Genomic DNA, 19,556 nt, shown 5'->3' on the forward strand with positions numbered 1-19,556 from the left:
CAAAATAAGATAAAATAATCTCAGTCCACAAATTGGTAGTCAAATGGAAAGAAACACAGTTTAACCATTCTTCAGTGAAACAGACAGAAAAAAAATGTATTTTATTATATGAAGCAATAGTGTTTAAAGAAGTGATGTGCAAAAGCGTCAGCCAAATGTAATGTAATGTAATGTCATTTTTGTGATTGAGGACTGACTAACCCAGACCCAAGTTCTCATCCTCACAAAAATGCTTGGTTGGAATAGCATGTAATAACCAGAATACAGTAAAGTCACACAAACATGACTTACTAGTTAAGTTTTGTAAAGACACACACGGAGACAAACACACACGCGCACACACACACACACACACACACACACACACACACACACACACACACACACACACACACACACACACACACACACACACACACACATTAAATAGGCCTACATCAACAGGTTTTGTGAATTCAATGATCTGAAGCAAATATATTCATGTACAGATGCATAATATACAGTACACCATATCAACACACTGGTTATCATCTCTAATATGGATTACCAATCAGAACTGCATTTTGTATATGAATAGCTATTCAATAGAAAGTCCTCTTTGTGATTGAACTGGGTACTGACAATGCAGACCCAATTCTCATCCTCACAAAACTTGCTTGTCTTACATGTCACATAAATAGTTTTACAGTACACCAAATCAACGCACTGGTTAAGATTTCAAAAACGGATTTCCAATCAGAACTGCATTTCGTAGATTAGTAGATTAACATGCCATGCAATGGATATTCAAGTGATTCATCAGGTTAGTCAGATTATGACATCTAAACTCCTAATATGGTGGCATAGCATTACCAGCTGGCCAAAGTCACAATAGTTTTTGGAATCTATTTACAAAATATTAGTTAAATAAATCTGATGATATCATCATGCCCAAACTGCTAACCTGGTATTACCACCAGCTGACCAAATAGGAGATGTGACAGACATTGACAACACCTTGGTTAATTGGTTTGAAACTTTCCTAAATATTAGATACTATGACTGCGTTTACATGCACTTTAGTAGAAGTATCCCGGAGTATCCCGGAACCCCGGATAAGCCCTTATCCCGGTTACGAGTATTCCGGTTATGCTAGGTGGTGTACTCCCAGAGAAACCGGGATACTGTTCCATGTATACACCTTATGCCGGTTTCTCAGGCAAAACACGTATTACATTTAATTAGTAACCGGGATATACTGGATAACCGAAATACTGTTATTCGTCATGTAAACAGGGATATTAATAACCAGGTTTCTCTGTGTTCATGTAAACACCATATCCTGAATATGATCAAAATCGGGATAAGCCTCATAACCGGAATACTAAAGTGCATGTAAACGCAGTCTATGATAAGGCTGATACTAATATGCCTAATTCACATGTCTGGCATGTGACTTTTTTGGAGATGGGTTGTTTCCTAATAACCCTTCCTCAAAGTTTCCCTAAATAGCTCTGTCTTTCCATATCACTTTGAAAGTATTTGAGTAGACTAAGTAAACTTCAGATGAAAAGGGCTTCCCAGAAGTGGCAAAGAAGGGGGACATTTTAAACAGGCAAGCTAGAGGGAGGGTATAGAGTAACATGGTGCTGTGACAAGGGCTATTGTCAGCCTGTGTTGTCCTTTTAATAGGCATGTTCCTTTCCAACCAATCCCACAAAATGCAAGATTTAACAGCACCTTAAAAACTGCTTGTCTATGGCCCCAAGAGGCGGATGTTTTCACTCGGGCCAACCTCTTTCTCAAACAATCCCCCTTGGCTTATTTTTGTTCACTTTCATGAAAAAGGTTTTTCCAAGTTTTCCAAATTTATATCAAAATGTCAAAATTAGATGTCCTCCTCTTATTCAGCGACTGGTCATTATTTTGTCATTATATTATTTTTGCCATGACAAGGCAAGCAGGGTTCAAACAAGACCTTAACATTAAGGAAGTGACATTAACAGAAACAATAGATCATACAAAATATAAAATGCAGAAAAACACTGGCGTTCCTACTGACAACGTATTGTTAAATAGGAAATATAGCAAGTCCATCCAGATAAAAAATAAGATAAGACCGTTTCAAGCAAACCACAGTCATCTAAAAGAAACAGTATATGAGTCCTCAGAGGAGAATGCCCTTCGGATATTGATCTCTGTCCAGCTTCACTGTCTACAACTCTTGCTAGATATTATAAAATAACACTTTTCCAAGATTGAGTTAATCAATCTAATTGTTTCAAAACAACATGCGGAAAATGAGACACAAGACAAGAGAAACGTCACATTTTAAAATGGTACCAGTCCAGTCACTTCACCACATCCCAAACATCCCGGAAGTAGGCCATGCCTCCGAAAAAATCCGCAAAAGAGTTTGCAACTGATGAGGAATACGTTACTGTCAGTGTCCTTGCAGAAATGCTAGAACAGCAGAAAGTTTTCTTTAAAGACATGATGGATCTCCAGGAAAGGAACTTTAAAACGTTCCTGCAACTAATTATGGAGACAACAAACAAGCGAGTCGACGACCTCTTAAAAGACTTCACGGATTACAAACATAGCCTGGAATACACACAAACTCAGGTGGATAATCAGAAAAAGTCCTGTGACGAGATTGCAACTCTTTGCAGAGATGCGCGCAAAGACATAAACACGGTTTGCGAATCTGCACTGTCACTTGATGGTAAAGTTGACAACCTCGAGGGGCAATCCAAAAGGAACAACATCATTATTGATGGCATTCCGGAATCTACACGTGAGAACTGGGATGTAACAGAGAACAAGGTTCGTCGGATTCTAGCCGAAAAATTGGAAATGGACGAGAAACGAATCGAGTTGGAGCGAGCCCACCGGATGGGTGACCCGCCAGCAGAAGGAGAACGACACAGATCGATCGTCGTCAAGTTCTTAAGATGGAAGGATAAGGAGGCTGTTATGGCGAGAGCAAACAAGCTAAAAGGCACGAACATCTACCTTAACGAGGACTACTCTGAAGCCGTTAGGCTGAAACGAAAGGAACTCATCCCAATTATGAGAGCTGAAAGACTCAAGGGAAACATTGCCTACATTCGCTATGATAGACTCATTGTCCACCCTCCCTCCCAAAAGACTGTTGGAGTCGGAGGGGAAACATCTGGCAAGACCACAGGTTCGTAACTGCAGGCGCGCAAGTACACGCACTCTGGACTGTAGCCTACTGAGCCTTATCTTCATTCATGTCAATGTCAACACTTCCCAAGAAAGGGCTAAAAATAGCCCATGTGAACATATGTAGCTTACGAAACAAAGTTCAAGACATCGATAACCTGCTAACGACTGATAAAATTCATATGCTAGCCATCTCTGAAACTCACCTAGATAATACATTTGATGATGCTACAGTGGAGATACAGGGATACAGCATTTACAGAAAGGACAGAGATATGTATGGGGGAGGAGTTGCTATGTACATTCAGAGCCACATACCTGTTAAGCTCAGAAGGGATCTTATGTCATGTGATGTTGAAATGCTATGGTTACAGGTTCATCTACCCCACTTAAAACCTATATTGCTAGGGTGCTGTTATAGGCCACCAAGTTCTAGCAGTCAGTATCTTGATAATCTGTGTGAAATGTTTGAAAGAGCATGTGACGAAAACAGAGAAATCTATGTACTGGGAGACCTAAACATAAATTTTCTTGCATCAAGTTGTCCTTTGAAAAAGAAAATTCTTAGTATCACCAGTGTCTGCAATCTTGTTCAGGTTATTAACCAACCAACCAGAGTGTTCACTAACAAGAACGGAACTGTATCATCCACATGCATTGATCACATTTACACCAATGCTGTTGAACTCTGCTCAAAAGCCATATCTGTTTCCATTGGTTTTAGCGATCATAATTTAGTGGCCATATCTAGGAAGGCTAAAGTTCCAAAGGCTGGGCCAAAAATTGTATATAAAAGATCTTACAGGGGTTTCTGTTGTGACTCATATGTGAATGATGTTAAAAATATTTGTTGGTCTAATGTCAGTAAACAAAGAGATCCAGATACTGCGCTTAATGTCTTCACTGAACTGTTGGTTCCAGTTATGGATAAACATGCACCTGTTAGAAGACTAACTGTAAGAGCTGTTAGGTGTCCCTGGGTTGATGATGAATTAAAAGAATGCATGGCTCAGAGAAGTGAAGCAAAAGAAGTGTCGAAAAGGTCAGGCTGTACATCTGATTGGCAAGTATATTGTAAACTGAGGAACTATGTCACTAAAATGAATAGAAAGAAGAAGAAATCGTATTATGGATCAATGATAAATAACATAAAACATGATGGAAAGAAACTATGGGGCACCCTAAATGACATCATGGGCAGAAAGAGCAACTCGGCTCCATCTTTTATTGAAGTTGAAGGGTCTTTCATAACTAAACCTATGGATATTGCCAATTATTTTAATGACTATTTTATTAGCAAAGTTTGTAAACTTAGGCAGGAAATGCCAACACCACACAGTGAGCCATTGTATTCATGTATACAAAACGAAATAATGTATGACAAGAACTGTTCTTTTGAATTCTGCAATGTGACCATAGAAGAAGTGAGAAAACTTTTATTGTCTATCAGTAATGAGAAACCACCAGGTATTGATAACCTAGATGGGAAGTTATTGAAGATTGTAGCGGACTATATTGCCACTCCTGTATGCTACATCTTTAATCTTAGTCTTGATAGTAATGTGCCCTCAGAATTGGAAAGAGGCTAAGGTAATCCCTCTACCTAAAAATGCCCGTGCTGCCTTTACTGGCTCAAATAGCCGACCGATCAGCTTGTTACCTGTTCTAAGCAAACTGCTGGAAAAAATTGTATTTAGTCAGATACAATGTTACCTGTCACTGAACAACTTGACAAGCAACTACCAGCATGCTTACAGGGAAGGACACTCAACCTCCACAGCGCTCACGCAAATGACGGATGATTGGTTAAAAGATATGGATCAACAGAATATTGTTGGAGCAGTACTATTAGACTTTAGTGCTGCCTTTGATGTAATTGATCATAGCTTACTATTGAAAAAACTCAAGTGTTATGGCTTTACTCCATCTGCCATAGCATGGATAGAAAGTTATCTAACCAATAGGACACAGAAAGTTATCTTTAATGGAAGCCTCTCAAATGCACAACATATACATTGTGGGATTCCGCAAGGTTCTTCACTTGGACCATTGCTCTTCTCCATTTTTACATTGCATGTAAATGCAATGTACTGTTATCCCTGTTCTTCTTATTATCGTAATTATTCTGCTTCCGACCAAAATCAACGATCAAAGGCTCTAAAACCACTGAACCGTTTGACGTCATTCAAGCACTCCTACAAAGGTCTCGAAACGGACATTTGTTCTATTATTTTTCACATTTGTAAACTTTATACTTTTTGAGATATTTACGATAAAAGAGTTCAAAAATCCCATAGACTTAACGTTGAGACCCTTTGGCGGCAAAGATTAATTGTTACGTCAGTGCTCAGCTGTCAGTAATCAAGGATCTTTGATCCAAATGCCACCGCTGCTAAACCTGCATTGCTATTGTTTGTTTATTAGCAAGCTAGTCATTTCAGCTATAGGGACTTGCCAGCCAGGCAATCATTTAAAGCTTTCGGTATCATTCACAAATTAAAAACCTTTGTTAACAGCTTATTGTACATTCCTATTAGGACAATAACACACCTGGAGACACTTCGAAGAACATAGCCTCGGGCGACATCCTGAATAGCCTAGGCCTACATAACATATCCTGCGGCGTCGGGTCCTTATTACCACTTCGAACGTGCATTATTTTCCTATAAACGCACGGCGCGTCGTTGATTATCCCTTACGTAAGCTAACGTTACATTTGCTAAATATCCTACCTGTTGCTGCATCATCGTTGATTGGCGTTGTTTGAGATTGTATTCCGTATTCCAATGGTGTCTAAGTCTATGCCTACTTTTAACCTGCATTAGTGTAGATATGAAGGCTATAAGCTATCCTACCAGTCGTTTCACTATAGGCCTAGGCTAAAGTGTCAGCTCTTGCAACTCGTTTGAAGTTGGCAACTTCATTTCAGTCTTTTAAATTCTAACGAAGAGTTATTTTCCATAATAGCCTATATCCACAATTTTGATGCATTTTCATAAATCACTTTTTAAATGTGACTTTCCATGTAATTTCAGTGTAATTGGGTTATTGTTATTTATCTATTCTTCTGTGTAGCCTAGTAGTCTTTTTAACTATAGGCCTAATACAATGTTTTACACAGTCAGCAACCTTTTTGCAATACATGCAATGGTAATTCCTTCCATGGAATTACATTTTCTAGTTACAAATGATCTCCCACTTGTTTGTAAGAAAGCCTGTGTTTCTATGTATGCAGATGATTCAACTCTCTATATGTCTGCACAAACAGTTGAGGAAATCACCTCAGCCCTCAACAAAGAGTTGCAGGAGGTTTTCAAATGGATCTCTGATAACAAACTTGTCCTGAACATATCTAAAACCAAGAGTATTGTATTTGGAACAAAACACTCATTAAGCTCTAAGCCCCAACTCAATTTAGTACTGAACAATGTTGCGGTTGAGCAAGTACAAGAAATAAAGCTCCTGGGTGTAAACTTAGACTGTAAACTGTCATGGTCAAGGCATATAGATTTATTGGCGCAAAAGATGGGGAGGAACATATCTGTAGTCAAAAGATGCTCTTCCTTTTTAACACCTCATCTGACCAAACAGGTCCTACAAACCCTGGTCTTGTCACAGTTAGACTACTGTTCAGTGGTCTGGTCAGGTACCACAAAAATTAATCTAGGGAAGCTTCAGCGGGTACAAAATAGAGCAGCAAGGCTTGCCCTTAAATGCACACAGAGAGCCAATGTAAAAAACATGCATGACCAACTTTGCTGGCTGACAGTTGAGGCGAGGTTGAAAGCATCGCTTCTTTCTTTTATAAAGACCATAAATATACTAAACAAACCAGACTGTTTGTTTAGACAGCTCACACTTAGTTCCAATGTTCACACATACCCCACTAGACATGCTACTAGTGGTAACTACACAATCCCACTAATCAAAACAACACTGAAACAACGCACAGTGCTATGTAGAGCTATGGTTGAATGGAACTACCTCCCAGATCAGATATCAAAAATCCAGAGCAAAGTTAGTTTCAAAAAACAAGTAAAGCAGCACCTTATGGTTGATTGCACTAAATCCTAGTATGTACAGTAGCCTACTGGTTTTTATTAACTCACATGCACTTTTTTCCTTTTTGTCACTTCATCTCTTGTTGAGGTTTGTCTGTGTTGTGTGTTGGTGGCTTAGTTAGTCATTATTTTTCTGTTTTTCTTTTATTTGTTTGTTTTTTTATATATGTTGTCTTGTTGACTTCTTGTTTGTTATAGTGTGTGGACCCCAGGAAAAGTATTTTCTTTTCCTGTTTTTATATCTGTTGTGTTGTATGTTGATTTTTTTATTTGTATGTTGATTTTCTTGTCTATTATATGTTGTGTGTGGACCCCAGGAAGAGTAGCTGGTGCTTTTGCATCAGCTAATGGGGATCCAAATAAAATCAAATAAAATCAAAATCAAAGACTTGCAGCTACTAGGGACAGCTTAAAAAAGAAAGGTCTCAGCAGTCAGAGAAGATATAAGAGACAGTAAGGGTATACTACAGTGTCTTCAATAGCAGCTACTCACTCACAGAAATGCACCACCAAAGAACTAAAGTCCCCTCTCAGCTCCCCCTGTGCTGCTAACCATCCTCCCACTATCTCACAAAGAAGATCTGCCCAACCAACTCACAATAGAGAAAGTGGCCAAAAGAGACAGAGGAACTGGAAATGAAAACAATAAGAGAGCCAACGTTGTTGTTCATACACACAATGGAACATTCACACAGAAGAAGATGCCACAAAAGGCATCCTCAAACCATTCACACTCCCTTACAAAAACAAAAAGTTTTGCAACAGGCTCGTGGGTAATTTGTGGCATTCACTTTTTGAAGCTGGAATTTTCACCTCTGATTAAAAGCAAACCTGGGCTTATTTAAAACACTTTACAATAGGCATCAGCAAAGATGCGAATATAAAAAACAAAGTTTTGTTTTACGACAACATAATGTGTGAAATATTCACAGATGTTTGCTGGCAACTCGTGTTGCCTGGTAATATCTGTCATTTGAAAAGAATACAAAATTGCACTGTAAACCCAATATGTTGTTTGAACTTATAAATAGGCCTATGTATGTTTCCATGCTGCAAAACCAACTTTAATTTTGAAGTCCACTCAATAGCATGCGGGCTAAACTGAAAAAGGGTAAGTTATGGTCCTACAGCAGTTAGGGATTATGGGTAAGTGTTAGTTTCGTAAGGGATATTGTATAGAACGCTGTTCATTATTGGAAAATAAGCCTACTGACAGGACCCTGACGCAATCTACTTGCGGAGTGAATCCGTTGCATTGGCAGCGGTCATTATACTTTCTGAGTGGTCATTATACAAAAACAACTGACCTCAGAATGTTGTGAAGGCCCATTCAAAGTGAATGGGAGCTCCCTCAGCATTCCAGAGAGCAGTATAATGATTTAATTTCTAAAACGGATAGTTCCGGTCCTTGATTGTGATTGGCTAAATCGTGTTCGATGCCGTTGCAAATATCCCGATAACCTCACACCTTGACCACATTTCGTTCTATAGCAATGCGCTACCACAAAGCTAGCACAAAAGTTAGAGTGGCTGCGTCTCGTTGTTGCATGGCAACCATTCAAATGGAGGGAATATATTTCTTGGCGAAAGAATGATTATCTATGAATACATCGTTACATTTTCGTTGCTGTGCCTTCGTTTCATGAAATCTTGCTGGATCGACGTAGTAACCGTTTTAGAAAAGCAATATTTTTTCTCATTACTCTTTATTGTGGTTTTTTTAGAATGTGTATGTCATGGAACAACTGATGAGCAAAATGACAGTGTAAGGGATTTTTTCAGAGTATTGTCAGGATTACCACTGAGGAGAAGACCATTATTAGAATATACTGTAATTTCCTAACTATTAGCCGCGGCTTATACATTGATTTTGCTAAATTTCTTCAGCTATGAGGTTAATACGCGGGGACAGTTAATATGGTATCAATACGGTTTTGTTTCTTTTAACTCGCATAAAACACTGTCCTGCAGCTTATACACAATGCGGCTTATATGCAGGAAATTACTGTATGGTTATTTTAGAGAGTAGAACTACTTCCTTTAGGGTGCAATGCAAAATTGACTACTTTCAATTAGCATTAATCTGCCCCCTTGATGGTGTCACAAATTTGGGCACTCAATGCTTACTTGCATTGGTCGGGTTTCCCAGATTCGTGAAGAAGCTCTTAAGTGCTAAGAACTTCTTAGGAGCGTTGTTAGAACATTCTGATAGCGCTCCTAAGAAGTTCTTAGCGCTTAAGAGCTTCTTAACGAATCTGGGAAACCCGGCCATTATGTGTCTACAGGGGTGCTGCTGGAAAATGTGGGGCCCCCAATAATATTAGTATTGTTGGGAAAGGGTCTCTACTATATAGTGTTATTGGGGTGGGGGCATATTCACAACAATTTCAATGCCCGACTATAGAATTGTGAAAATGTTTTCGGTAACACTTTACATTATAGATCAGTAATAAGTGGGTAATGTTATGGTAATATATATGCAATTTCATGGTAATAATATTTTTAAACCACATATTGCAAATGATTAATGTGTAATTTCTAGACAATTACTGTGCAATTATCATACAATAACAATGCAAATAACATTGGTAAAATAAAATAGTAATAACTGCTGTAAATATGTACAGTACTTACCGAAGAAATAAATAATTAGGATTTACTTATTGTGACATAATGTTTCTGTAATTATACCAACATGCTATAAAGGACTAAATTACATAGTAACTTCTAAGTGGTATAGCACAATTACACAGTGGTCAAAGGTTTTGTAGTAGTTAGTTTGATGGTAAATGTGACCTATTATCTGTTTTTATGATGAAATAAATAAGGTAATTTCACAATAACTATATGGTATCAGGGCTGTACAATACTGTTTTGTCTTTTCGAAAGGATTTCAACGACTCCAGTGTGCGGCCTGTGAAGGCTTCAACTACAGTATGCACAGGATTAAGGTGTTGTGGTTGGTCATCTACTTAATAGTTTGTGGCACCGATAAACAATTACTTGACAACATGACAACAACAGTATAGCCTTTAGTGTCACTGTCACTTAGTTATATTTTATTTCAAGATTCAATTTTAGTATGCGATATGCAGTATGTGTATATGCAATATCTTTAAGAATATGTTGACTGGGGTTGTTACAGTACATTCTAGGAACAAGCTTCCGAGTGAAGTTATATCAACTTATGTTTAACCTGTAAAAGAAATCCAGTAACTGTAATTATTTTTACATTTATTAACAGCAATTTTAAAGACTTTACATGATGTATGGTACGGTGTTGCCTGTAGGCAACATAGCCTATTTTGCCTTGTTGTAATAAAATGAGGCATCCCTTAAATAAGTTAATACCACTTTAAGAACTGGACAACTCAATACTAACCAATGGAAATGCAAAATGATGGTCACATGACTCACAGGCTGCTAGTTTGACACTTCTTTCAGCACATGCACACGTTTGGCTGGGTGTCATATTTTCACGCTAGAAAATTGTGAATTTCACTAATTTCCCTCAAGTTTGCATCCTTCAAAAAAATGTACAGCCTTCATTGACAAGCATAGATGTATTTTCAATCATTTTTTTGTATATAAAATAATGTATATTTTAGAAAATAGCAAAAATCTGTATGTTGCCCACAGGCAACATTGTACCGTAATGGAATCACAGTAGGCCATACTTTATATCATTTAGGGGTTGGAGGGTGTTTTTTACTCATTGTAATGCTTTTTTCTACTTGCAATTTCAATAAATAGTAATTTAAAATAATATACATGATGATTTTAACATATTTTAGTTTGATTATGATAGTGTTCCACAGTGGTACAATGTTGCCTGTGGGCAACGGGTGAAAATTATATGATACTTTTTTGCAAGAAATAGATAATATTATGGTGTAAAAACTACATAATTCTGCTTTCTATGTCTCTGGCTATATAAAAATATGTTCTAAACACATATGCCATATTCTTTTGCATAAGAAAACATACATAGTTTAATGTTTTCCATTATGGTACAATGTTGCCTACAGGCAACATTTTTATAAAAACAAAATAATTTTTTTTTTTTTTTAAATCTTCATTAATTTTGTTAAAGTGACTATTTCTAAGCAGGAAAAACATTACAAAAAAAATCTTGCCCCCTCAGATCATAATGCGTACCATAGAGGGTTAAGGGCAACCTTTTTGCCAGGTATTTACTGTAAAATCTACAGTCAATTTCGTTCAAGTGTGTGATTGAAATTCGAGACTGAAGCTGTACCTGATGAGACAGATCAAAATGACCAAAAGTCATCAAAAGTAATTAATGTATTAATACTTATCATTGTTAATGCTGTGCTATAAATGTGGCACGAACAATTTGGCTGTTTATTGGGAAACTATGCAGGTTTGGCTATTTCATCGCTGGTTTTCATTTCGCTCGTTTTACACTTGCAGATTTCTCTGCAGAGCTTCCCCTACAGCTTTAGTGTGTATATTTTACAACACTCCTCAATTGATCAGTCTGCCTTTTCATGAGCATGATCGCGAGTCCCGGTGGCACACACTTGCATGCACGTTTTTTCCGCTCAAAGGCGCTAGGGGGAAGCGAGACAGCCGTCATTCTACCCGAAACAAGTCAAATAACCATTCCATCGACTCCGAAGCTGATTAGTTAAGGCAAATTAAGCTAGAATAAACCTGGCATAGTTCACCTTTAACTCCAAACCCTTGAATTTTACATTTTAAATATATTGGACAATACCTCACATCCGCTAAACAATGCACTGGTAAAACAAAAAAGTATGTTCAGTTGGAGGCTACGCCAACTAAGCTGCAAGAAAGACAGATACAGAAATACTTTTTTACCCACTGCAATAGCACTTTATAATGACTCCTTGGGCAGAGATAAAGGAATAACATTTTAAATGTTTCTGTACAGTTTGTATGTGTGTATGTTTGTATGTATGTATGTATATGTTAAATGTTGTGTTTGTATTGCTGCTGAAACACTGTAATTTCCCCTTGGGGATGAATAAAGTATATCTACTGTATCTATAATTAAAGGTGAAAGTACACTTCAATCACATCTCAGTTGCTTTGTTTCATTTCCATTGTGGGGGTGTACAGAGGCAAAATGTTGTGTCCAAATACTGATGCACCTGACTGCAGCTGTCTTTAAGTACTCTGGCTAATTGTAAATGTTGTCATCGTCTTGCTGTCCCCCCGTTCTGTGATTGGTTCCCTAGCTGAGGCGAAAATTAGCTCCATGGAATTCAGGCTGCCTAGCAGCATGAATGAAATTGCACACAAGGCAGCATGGGTATACCCAGGCTAGTAGCTATCCATACAGTAGGCCTACAGTATCAAAATCAGTTATAGGATCATTTTATGGGGTCTACTGCCTTCAATCTGAAGTAACACAAAATTAAGAACTCTGTTCCAATATTTGTTTCTTCCAATTCTTCTCCTACATCCTGCACGGTGACCTTCTCAAAGTAAATGGAAACACTAAAACAAGAGGCTATTACGATTTTTGGAGGAAAAGATCAGACACTCTGCCGAGTGAACTGGCAAATAATCGTGTCTGCCTATAAACCTGGATTGCTGTTAAAAAAAGATGCAGTCTAGAATTATTGTGAAGACATAGAGAGGCTTGGTAGGTATTATAAGAACCACTTTGAGAGCTCTGATGGCAATTACATATGTTCCCAATGATTATTTAAAAAGGGTATGAATAATTTTAGACACACCATTTTTCATAGAAATGATAAAAAAAAGATGAAAACGCTTCTTTTTCAGATTCCATATTTCTACCACATTTTCTTGCAACTTTTTGCCATGTTTTTCCAGGTGTATGAATAGTTTTGTTCTTACAGTAACTGCAGGTTGTTCACGAGTGTTGAAGCTGAAGTCTAAGTCAAATCTTAAGTCTTTTGAGGTGAAGTGGTCAAGTCAAGTCTGAAGTCACTGTTCATGCTATTTTAGTGCGACTCGAGTCCCCATCCATGATATACAGTATAGTATTTTTCATAAATAAATAAATAAATATATATATGGTTATGGTTATGGTGGTGGTGCTTAGCTGACGCTTTTGTCCAAAGCGACATACAAACAAAACAACACAGTAATTCAAATTTAGAAGTTGATCATACTATATTGTTGACTAAGAGAATAGCTACTTAACAATAAATAGTGTCAATATAAGCAATCATATATAATACCATATATACTGTATATAATATTACCTCTCAACAAGCAAACATATTCTACAGTTCCTTTTCATAAGCCAAGTCTGTGATCCATCTGACCTAGTAAATCTCTTCAACCTTAGTGTATAAGAGAAAGCAGTGCTCATGTCTTAAAACTACTCTTTCTGTAATCTGCTGGGAGGATTTCTTTAAATCCTAATCAAAATGGGCTCCACTCCCCCACCCCAACCCCAATTCCTTCAAACTGAAAGCAGCTTAGAACAATCACACAGCTTAGAATGTAAGGGCAAGCAAACAGGAGAGGTAAGAGAGAGGGGGTAATATACTCGCATGTAGCTGAGAACCTTTACATGGTTGAAACGTATCTGGGTTATCACTGGTGTATATATCAACACTGACCATTTGGTAAAGGAAACCATATCTCTTGAGCCAACCATGACTGTTTTAAGCAGTGGGCAATTACTGCTTTTTGCTATACTGACTGGCAGCAAGAATAACGAGTAACAGAGTAACGTATTACTGTAATTTAATTACTTTATTGCCTAACAAAGTAAGGTAACTCATTACAATTCAAATTCCAATAATCAGTTACAGTTGATGAATAATTTAAAGGTCCATTCCTGTGTTACTCATAGTATCTTGACATTGACTGTCTATTTAAATATAGATTAGCCAAGAAAAATGATTTCATTGTAGAGATGTGGACAGGGGATCAGGTTGGATTCAGCCCACACCTCCCCTCCGCAAATCAAAACACTAGTGCACTGTTCATACAGACTACAACTGGTGTGGCATAGCCTACGCAACTTTGTTCAAAATTGATGCAGTCAAGTTAACTCTGCAAAGTTATTAGCCTACTTATCATAATGTTGTCAATCACATTGTCAATCGCAAACACTCATTTATTCAAAAGGCTCTTTATCAAACTGTCTCTAGCTTAATTTGTGGAGGACGAGGAGAAGGCACCCGTTTAATAAATTAACCTGTAGAGGAGAAATAACTTTAAAAAATAATTTGTAACCTACCACAAAAATAAATGTTGTAGATTTAAATTATAGAGGGTGTTTTAACAGGTGGCTAAAAGAAAGAGTGGCTTGGTCAACTGTATAGCCCATGTTCTGGCTTGTAAATTAAGTTGCCTTACTTCCAAACTCTCCACTGCACTGTAGCTAATTGATTGCATGACAGTGCTCTATTTTTCTATATTTTTTTACCTCCGCCAAGGAGGTATATGTTATCATCGGGGACAGCGTCTGGCTGTCTGTCTGTCTGTCTGTCTGTTTGTCTGTCTGTTAGCAAGATAACTCAAAAAGTAATGGCATGGTGTGGCCACGTGGTGGCGATCTGAATAGTTTATGTTCAAATGTGCAGTATGACAACCTGGAAGAACAATGCAGGCTGAGGTAGCTGCGCTCTCGGAATGCTTTTCTAGTTGCTATATTGCTATAAGCCAGCAGCTAATGCAGACAGGTAGCTACTGCAGTGCTACACTCTGGGCATGTCCTTGAGCTCCCATGTAAATGCCCTCAGAGTGTACACTGTACCTGCCTGGCTGTGTTAGCTGCTGGCTGTAGCAACTCAAGCCAGGTGAAACCATAATCAGTGAGTCTGGATGAGAGATCGACACTCTCCAATTAGGAGCTTAGTTGTTCCCAGCTAACACAGCTACTCCCCAACAGGTTATCATGCAGCTTGGCTCATCACTGACCCCAACTAAATTGGCACATAACTTAGGCATTGATGACTGACTACATTCCTCTGAGCATGAAGCCTCAATGTTGGATTATCCTTTACAGCATTGGAAACATCAGACCTTGTCTGACACAATATGCCACACAATTTCTTGTGCAGGTCATGGTTCTTTACCGAACTGGACTATTGCAATTCCAAAGTTGGTTAACTGTGAGACCATTCAAGTTAATTCAGAATGCTGCAGCATGTCTGGTCTTTAATCAGCCAAAGAGGACATATGTAACTCCTCTCTTAGTTACTCTACCTTGGCTTCCTATAGCAGCCAGAATGACATTCAAATCCCTCACTCTGGCCTATTAGGACACTGCTACAGCATCTTCTCCCTGCTGGTGAAATTCCATGATCCAGTTATGCGTCCCCGATTGCCCACTGGAGTCCTCTGACGGGTGTCTGCTGTGTCGACCATCTATTAAATGAGAATTCCGGCCATTTTTCACATAGGTCTCCGTTTCTCAAACACCAAATGTTTTGCTTGTACACCAAGTACACCCAAAAAAACCAATCAGTTATACCTAGCTTGAGTTGCTGCAGCAACCAACAGCTGCGCTCTGGGGTCATGAACATGGGGGCTATTAAACATGCCCCCAGAGTGTAGCACTGTAGCTGCCTGGCAGTTCTAGCTGTTGGCTGCAACAACTCGAGCTAGGCTGTTTGCGTTTTATTTCATACTGACAGTAGCCCTACTCAGTGACCTCAAGAAACAGAGATATGTGAAAAATATCTAGCATATTAATGCCAAGAGGTTACAATGAAGGCAAGAAGTTTTTGGTGATTCCTTATTGGTGGAAAGAATTGCCTATAGTGGTCTGCATTCGAGCAACAGTTTAGGGACTTTCAAGAAGGGTTTAAAAACTGATCTGCAAACCTTACATTTAATGAATTAACAGAGTTATGGTTTATGTTGATATTCATGGTTTTGTTCATATGAAATTCACTATTTGCATTGTTGATATTTATGATGTATTAATGTTTATTATTACCATTAAGTTTAATGAAGGCTTATGCAAAATACCATAACCATGGCCATAACATTCTAGGATAGATTTAAAAATGGATAGCAGTGATGTCTCATTAATGTTGTAGCCTAGTCACAAAGAATTAATGTATAAGATTTCTAAATTAGGGGCCCATTTATAAGGCAGTTGTATCACAGTTATAGAATGCAGCACACATCTTAGTACATGCATAAGCTAGATGACCAATGACAAAGAAAATGAATACATCAAGGCGTGTGTAAGTGTGTAAAATGACCAGGTGCAAAGGCTATTCCACCTTTGAGCTGCAGCTTGCCGTCCTTAAGCGTTCAGAGTAAATTCTTATCACATTAAGCTAATAAAATAATAATTTAAAAAAACGAAATAAAGAAAAACATAATAGAATTATGAGGCAGCTTCATCTCCCTCTATAGGCTATTTATGTCTCACCCAAAACAGACATTCTCTGTCAAACTCAATTGAAACACCATTTTTTTTTTTACAAATAGCCTATCCACAGACCCTTAATATCAATATGTTCGCCAATAGGCTACTTGTATCGGCCTGAGAGGGGTAACCCACACCAGTGAAACCTAAAAACCTGGTGATCAAAAAAAGCTTACACCAAGTAGGCCAGTCCTATTATAATGTGCAGAGTCAACAGCCTACACATGATAGCCTATTCTTGTAGCCGGCATTATCCTTATTCGATGTATTGTTGCAGGGGGGGTAATTTTATTTACGCAATCTGGGCCTACAATTAATCACAATAATGTCTAAAGAAAAAAGACACATGTGCTATTGGAAATGAATGCTATTAAATTTCTCCACGAATTAAGCTAGATCTTAATTTTAGGTCAAGAGGCAGTTCTTGCTTAAGAGGAGGGAAATAAGCTAATGAAACAGGAGCGCGTCTTCTGCATGGATCTCTCTCCATTGTTTTCAATAGCCTTGGATAAACGCGACCAGAATAGAAATATCCTACCGGTCCGTACCGGGACCAATCGCGAGGTCGTAGGCTGCCCGTGTCCTCGCGAGTAGGCTGTGGCAGAGCAAACTTCAAGGGAACTCAAAATATAAGCTTTACATGTTATTGCTCACGTCCCTCTTAAGTTACGAACACACAAAAGGCCTATGCGCTATCGTCTTTTATAGATATCCACACCACAACAAATGTTGTTGATAAGCCTACCGCAGTCCGTTGAGCAGTCAATGATATTAGGCTATTTATTGCGATATTAACACCATTGCCTAACTAGGCTATCCAGAATGTATCTTACCTGTTCCAAAGAGGCAAATGATTAGACCGAATTTCATAATTTCCACTCCGCTTGCAGTCAGCAATGAAATGAAGGCTCCGTTGAAATTCAGAGACTGTCCGAGCGGCAAGTGCAAGTGGGGTACTGGCAATGATTAGGCTATGGCATTCAGGAACTCTTAGCATCGGGCTACTACTAATGATCTCTTGTTCATATTATAACTTTTCAGGCCATTGAGATTGATTAGAATTTTCTAGTAGGCGATATTCCTCGAACAGTTCACTCTCAGGCTGTAGGGTTTGTCAACTATTCGGAGAATACCTCTTGATTGCTCCCACTTCAGTCTTCCATCCTGCAATGCGTTACAGTGCGGAAAACCCTACTATTTTTGCACCAAATACGAAAATGGCCATGAAATTCCTCCTCTCTTCTCTGTCTGCTGTTGGTATTGTTATCCCTCGTCGACTGATTCACTCTGAGAGTAATCTGTTCTGAAGTGCGCGGTTAGCGTGGAACGTTGAAATATGCGGTTTTGCAGAGAATCGAACTTCTTGCTCTTTCAGTGCTGAGTTGACGAGATGTGAGGTGGTGTGACAAGGAGAGCAGGGTAGGATTGGCGTGTTAATTGTAGCCTGATCTCGGACCTCTGGCCCTTGAAATAATCTATCATTGACGCGCCACACACTAGACACAGACACACACTTCGCGCGCGCACACGCACACGCACACGCACACACACACACACACACACACACACACACACACACACACACACACACACACACACACACACACACACACACACTGCTTCTGATAACAATGTTTGGCAAATAAAAAAGTAGAATTTAATATTTAAATAGCCTAATGTCATAGTTTTGGCTACATTTCAAGGGAATAAACTGGTTGAGGGTGAGGCTAGAGGCAGGCTACTGTTTTGTTCGGGTAAGAATGCCTTAACATGTTCAGATTCACCTGAAAGCCAATCTGACTGGGTAAGACTATGCAGATCTCAGAATGTGTAAAGATGTATTTTTTTCCTTGTGAGAATCTTTGCAGCTGTGCTTCAAATAAGCTGCAGCTGTCTTAAAAGGCTTTGTATGACAAAAGAGAATGCTCCATAAAGGCCTGGCAGCCTGTGACCAGAGAAATAGGTGGAGCAACCCAGATCAGTCGAAACACAAATAGCAAAGTGCTACACAATTAAATAAATTGACGTATTGTGGTCTTACTTTGATAATCGGACACAGGCCATAGCCTACTTTTGCCAAAACGAGCAAAATAAGGAATAGACAAACGTATGCTTACATGTGCACATCTGAAGTCCAATATGGCAAGGATGAGCCCTGTAGCGACACCTGACTTTCAAAGTTTGGGAAGTATGAACTTGTATTTAGCCTGTGAGACCGGGAACAAATTTGTGGTGCCATCATGACTAGTTAGATCTAGTCTATTTCAATTTGATCAAGATACACTTCACTCAACATAAAAGAGAAACCGTTTCACAATACTATTATAACTGATAGTTCCGGTTTTTCATTATGATTGGCTGAGCTGCGTTCAAAGCCGGAGAATGCATGCAAATAGTAATTCAGTCTGACCCAGTTTGCCAGTGCTTGCAGGCTATTATTAAAATCATGCTTTATTTGCATAGCACCTTTCATGCAATGAAGATACAAGGTACTTTTCAAATGGAGGCACCATGAATATATTATATATCAATACACTATTAAAGACTAGATATAAATATGATGAATCATGGGCCATAGTAAAATAGCCATGACATAAATAGAGCAGGCTAAAATAATCAGTAGAGTGAAAAAAATGGAATACCAAGAAAAAATATGGTAATACATATAGACCATAACGCAAAGGACCATGAAATAAATATGTAAAAGAAAATAAGAGTAAAAATAACCTACACCATACAAAGAAAATGAATAAAGCTAACAGAATATGGTAAAAGGTAGGCCTACAGGGGAAAATAATGGTAGAAAGAAAAATAGGTTTAAAATGCTTGTCATTCTAAACTCAGGCTGTTCCAAAAGCCAGGGGCACTGTTTTTAAGCACTGCCTAACCACTTGTACCTTGGTTCCCATCTTTGGAACAGCTAGGAGGACAGAGTCTGAGGATCTGAGTAGTCTTGCAGGGCTGTA

At 38.5% G+C, this 19,556-nt stretch overlaps 1 protein-coding gene across 2 annotated transcripts in view; it reads right to left on the reverse strand.

Moving 5' to 3' along the window:
- Window positions 1-18,718, reverse strand: part of kirrel3l (kirre like nephrin family adhesion molecule 3, like) — a 33,596-nt gene extending 14,878 nt beyond the window's left edge. The window contains exon 1 of one of the 2 annotated variants that reach the window (XM_062539672.1): window positions 18,708-18,718. In XM_062539672.1, coding sequence (XP_062395656.1) covers window positions 18,708-18,717 — 10 coding nt within the window. In that variant the 5' untranslated portion in view covers window position 18,718. Of the gene's footprint in view, window positions 1-17,423; window positions 17,998-18,707 lie in introns of those variants that run through there. The other variant, XM_062539671.1, reaches the window with a different exon arrangement.
- Between the last annotated feature and the right edge of the window lie 838 nt (window positions 18,719-19,556).

This window comes from Sardina pilchardus, chromosome 6 (assembly GCF_963854185.1).
Source record: "Sardina pilchardus chromosome 6, fSarPil1.1, whole genome shotgun sequence".
NCBI lineage: Eukaryota > Metazoa > Chordata > Actinopteri > Clupeiformes > Clupeidae > Sardina > Sardina pilchardus.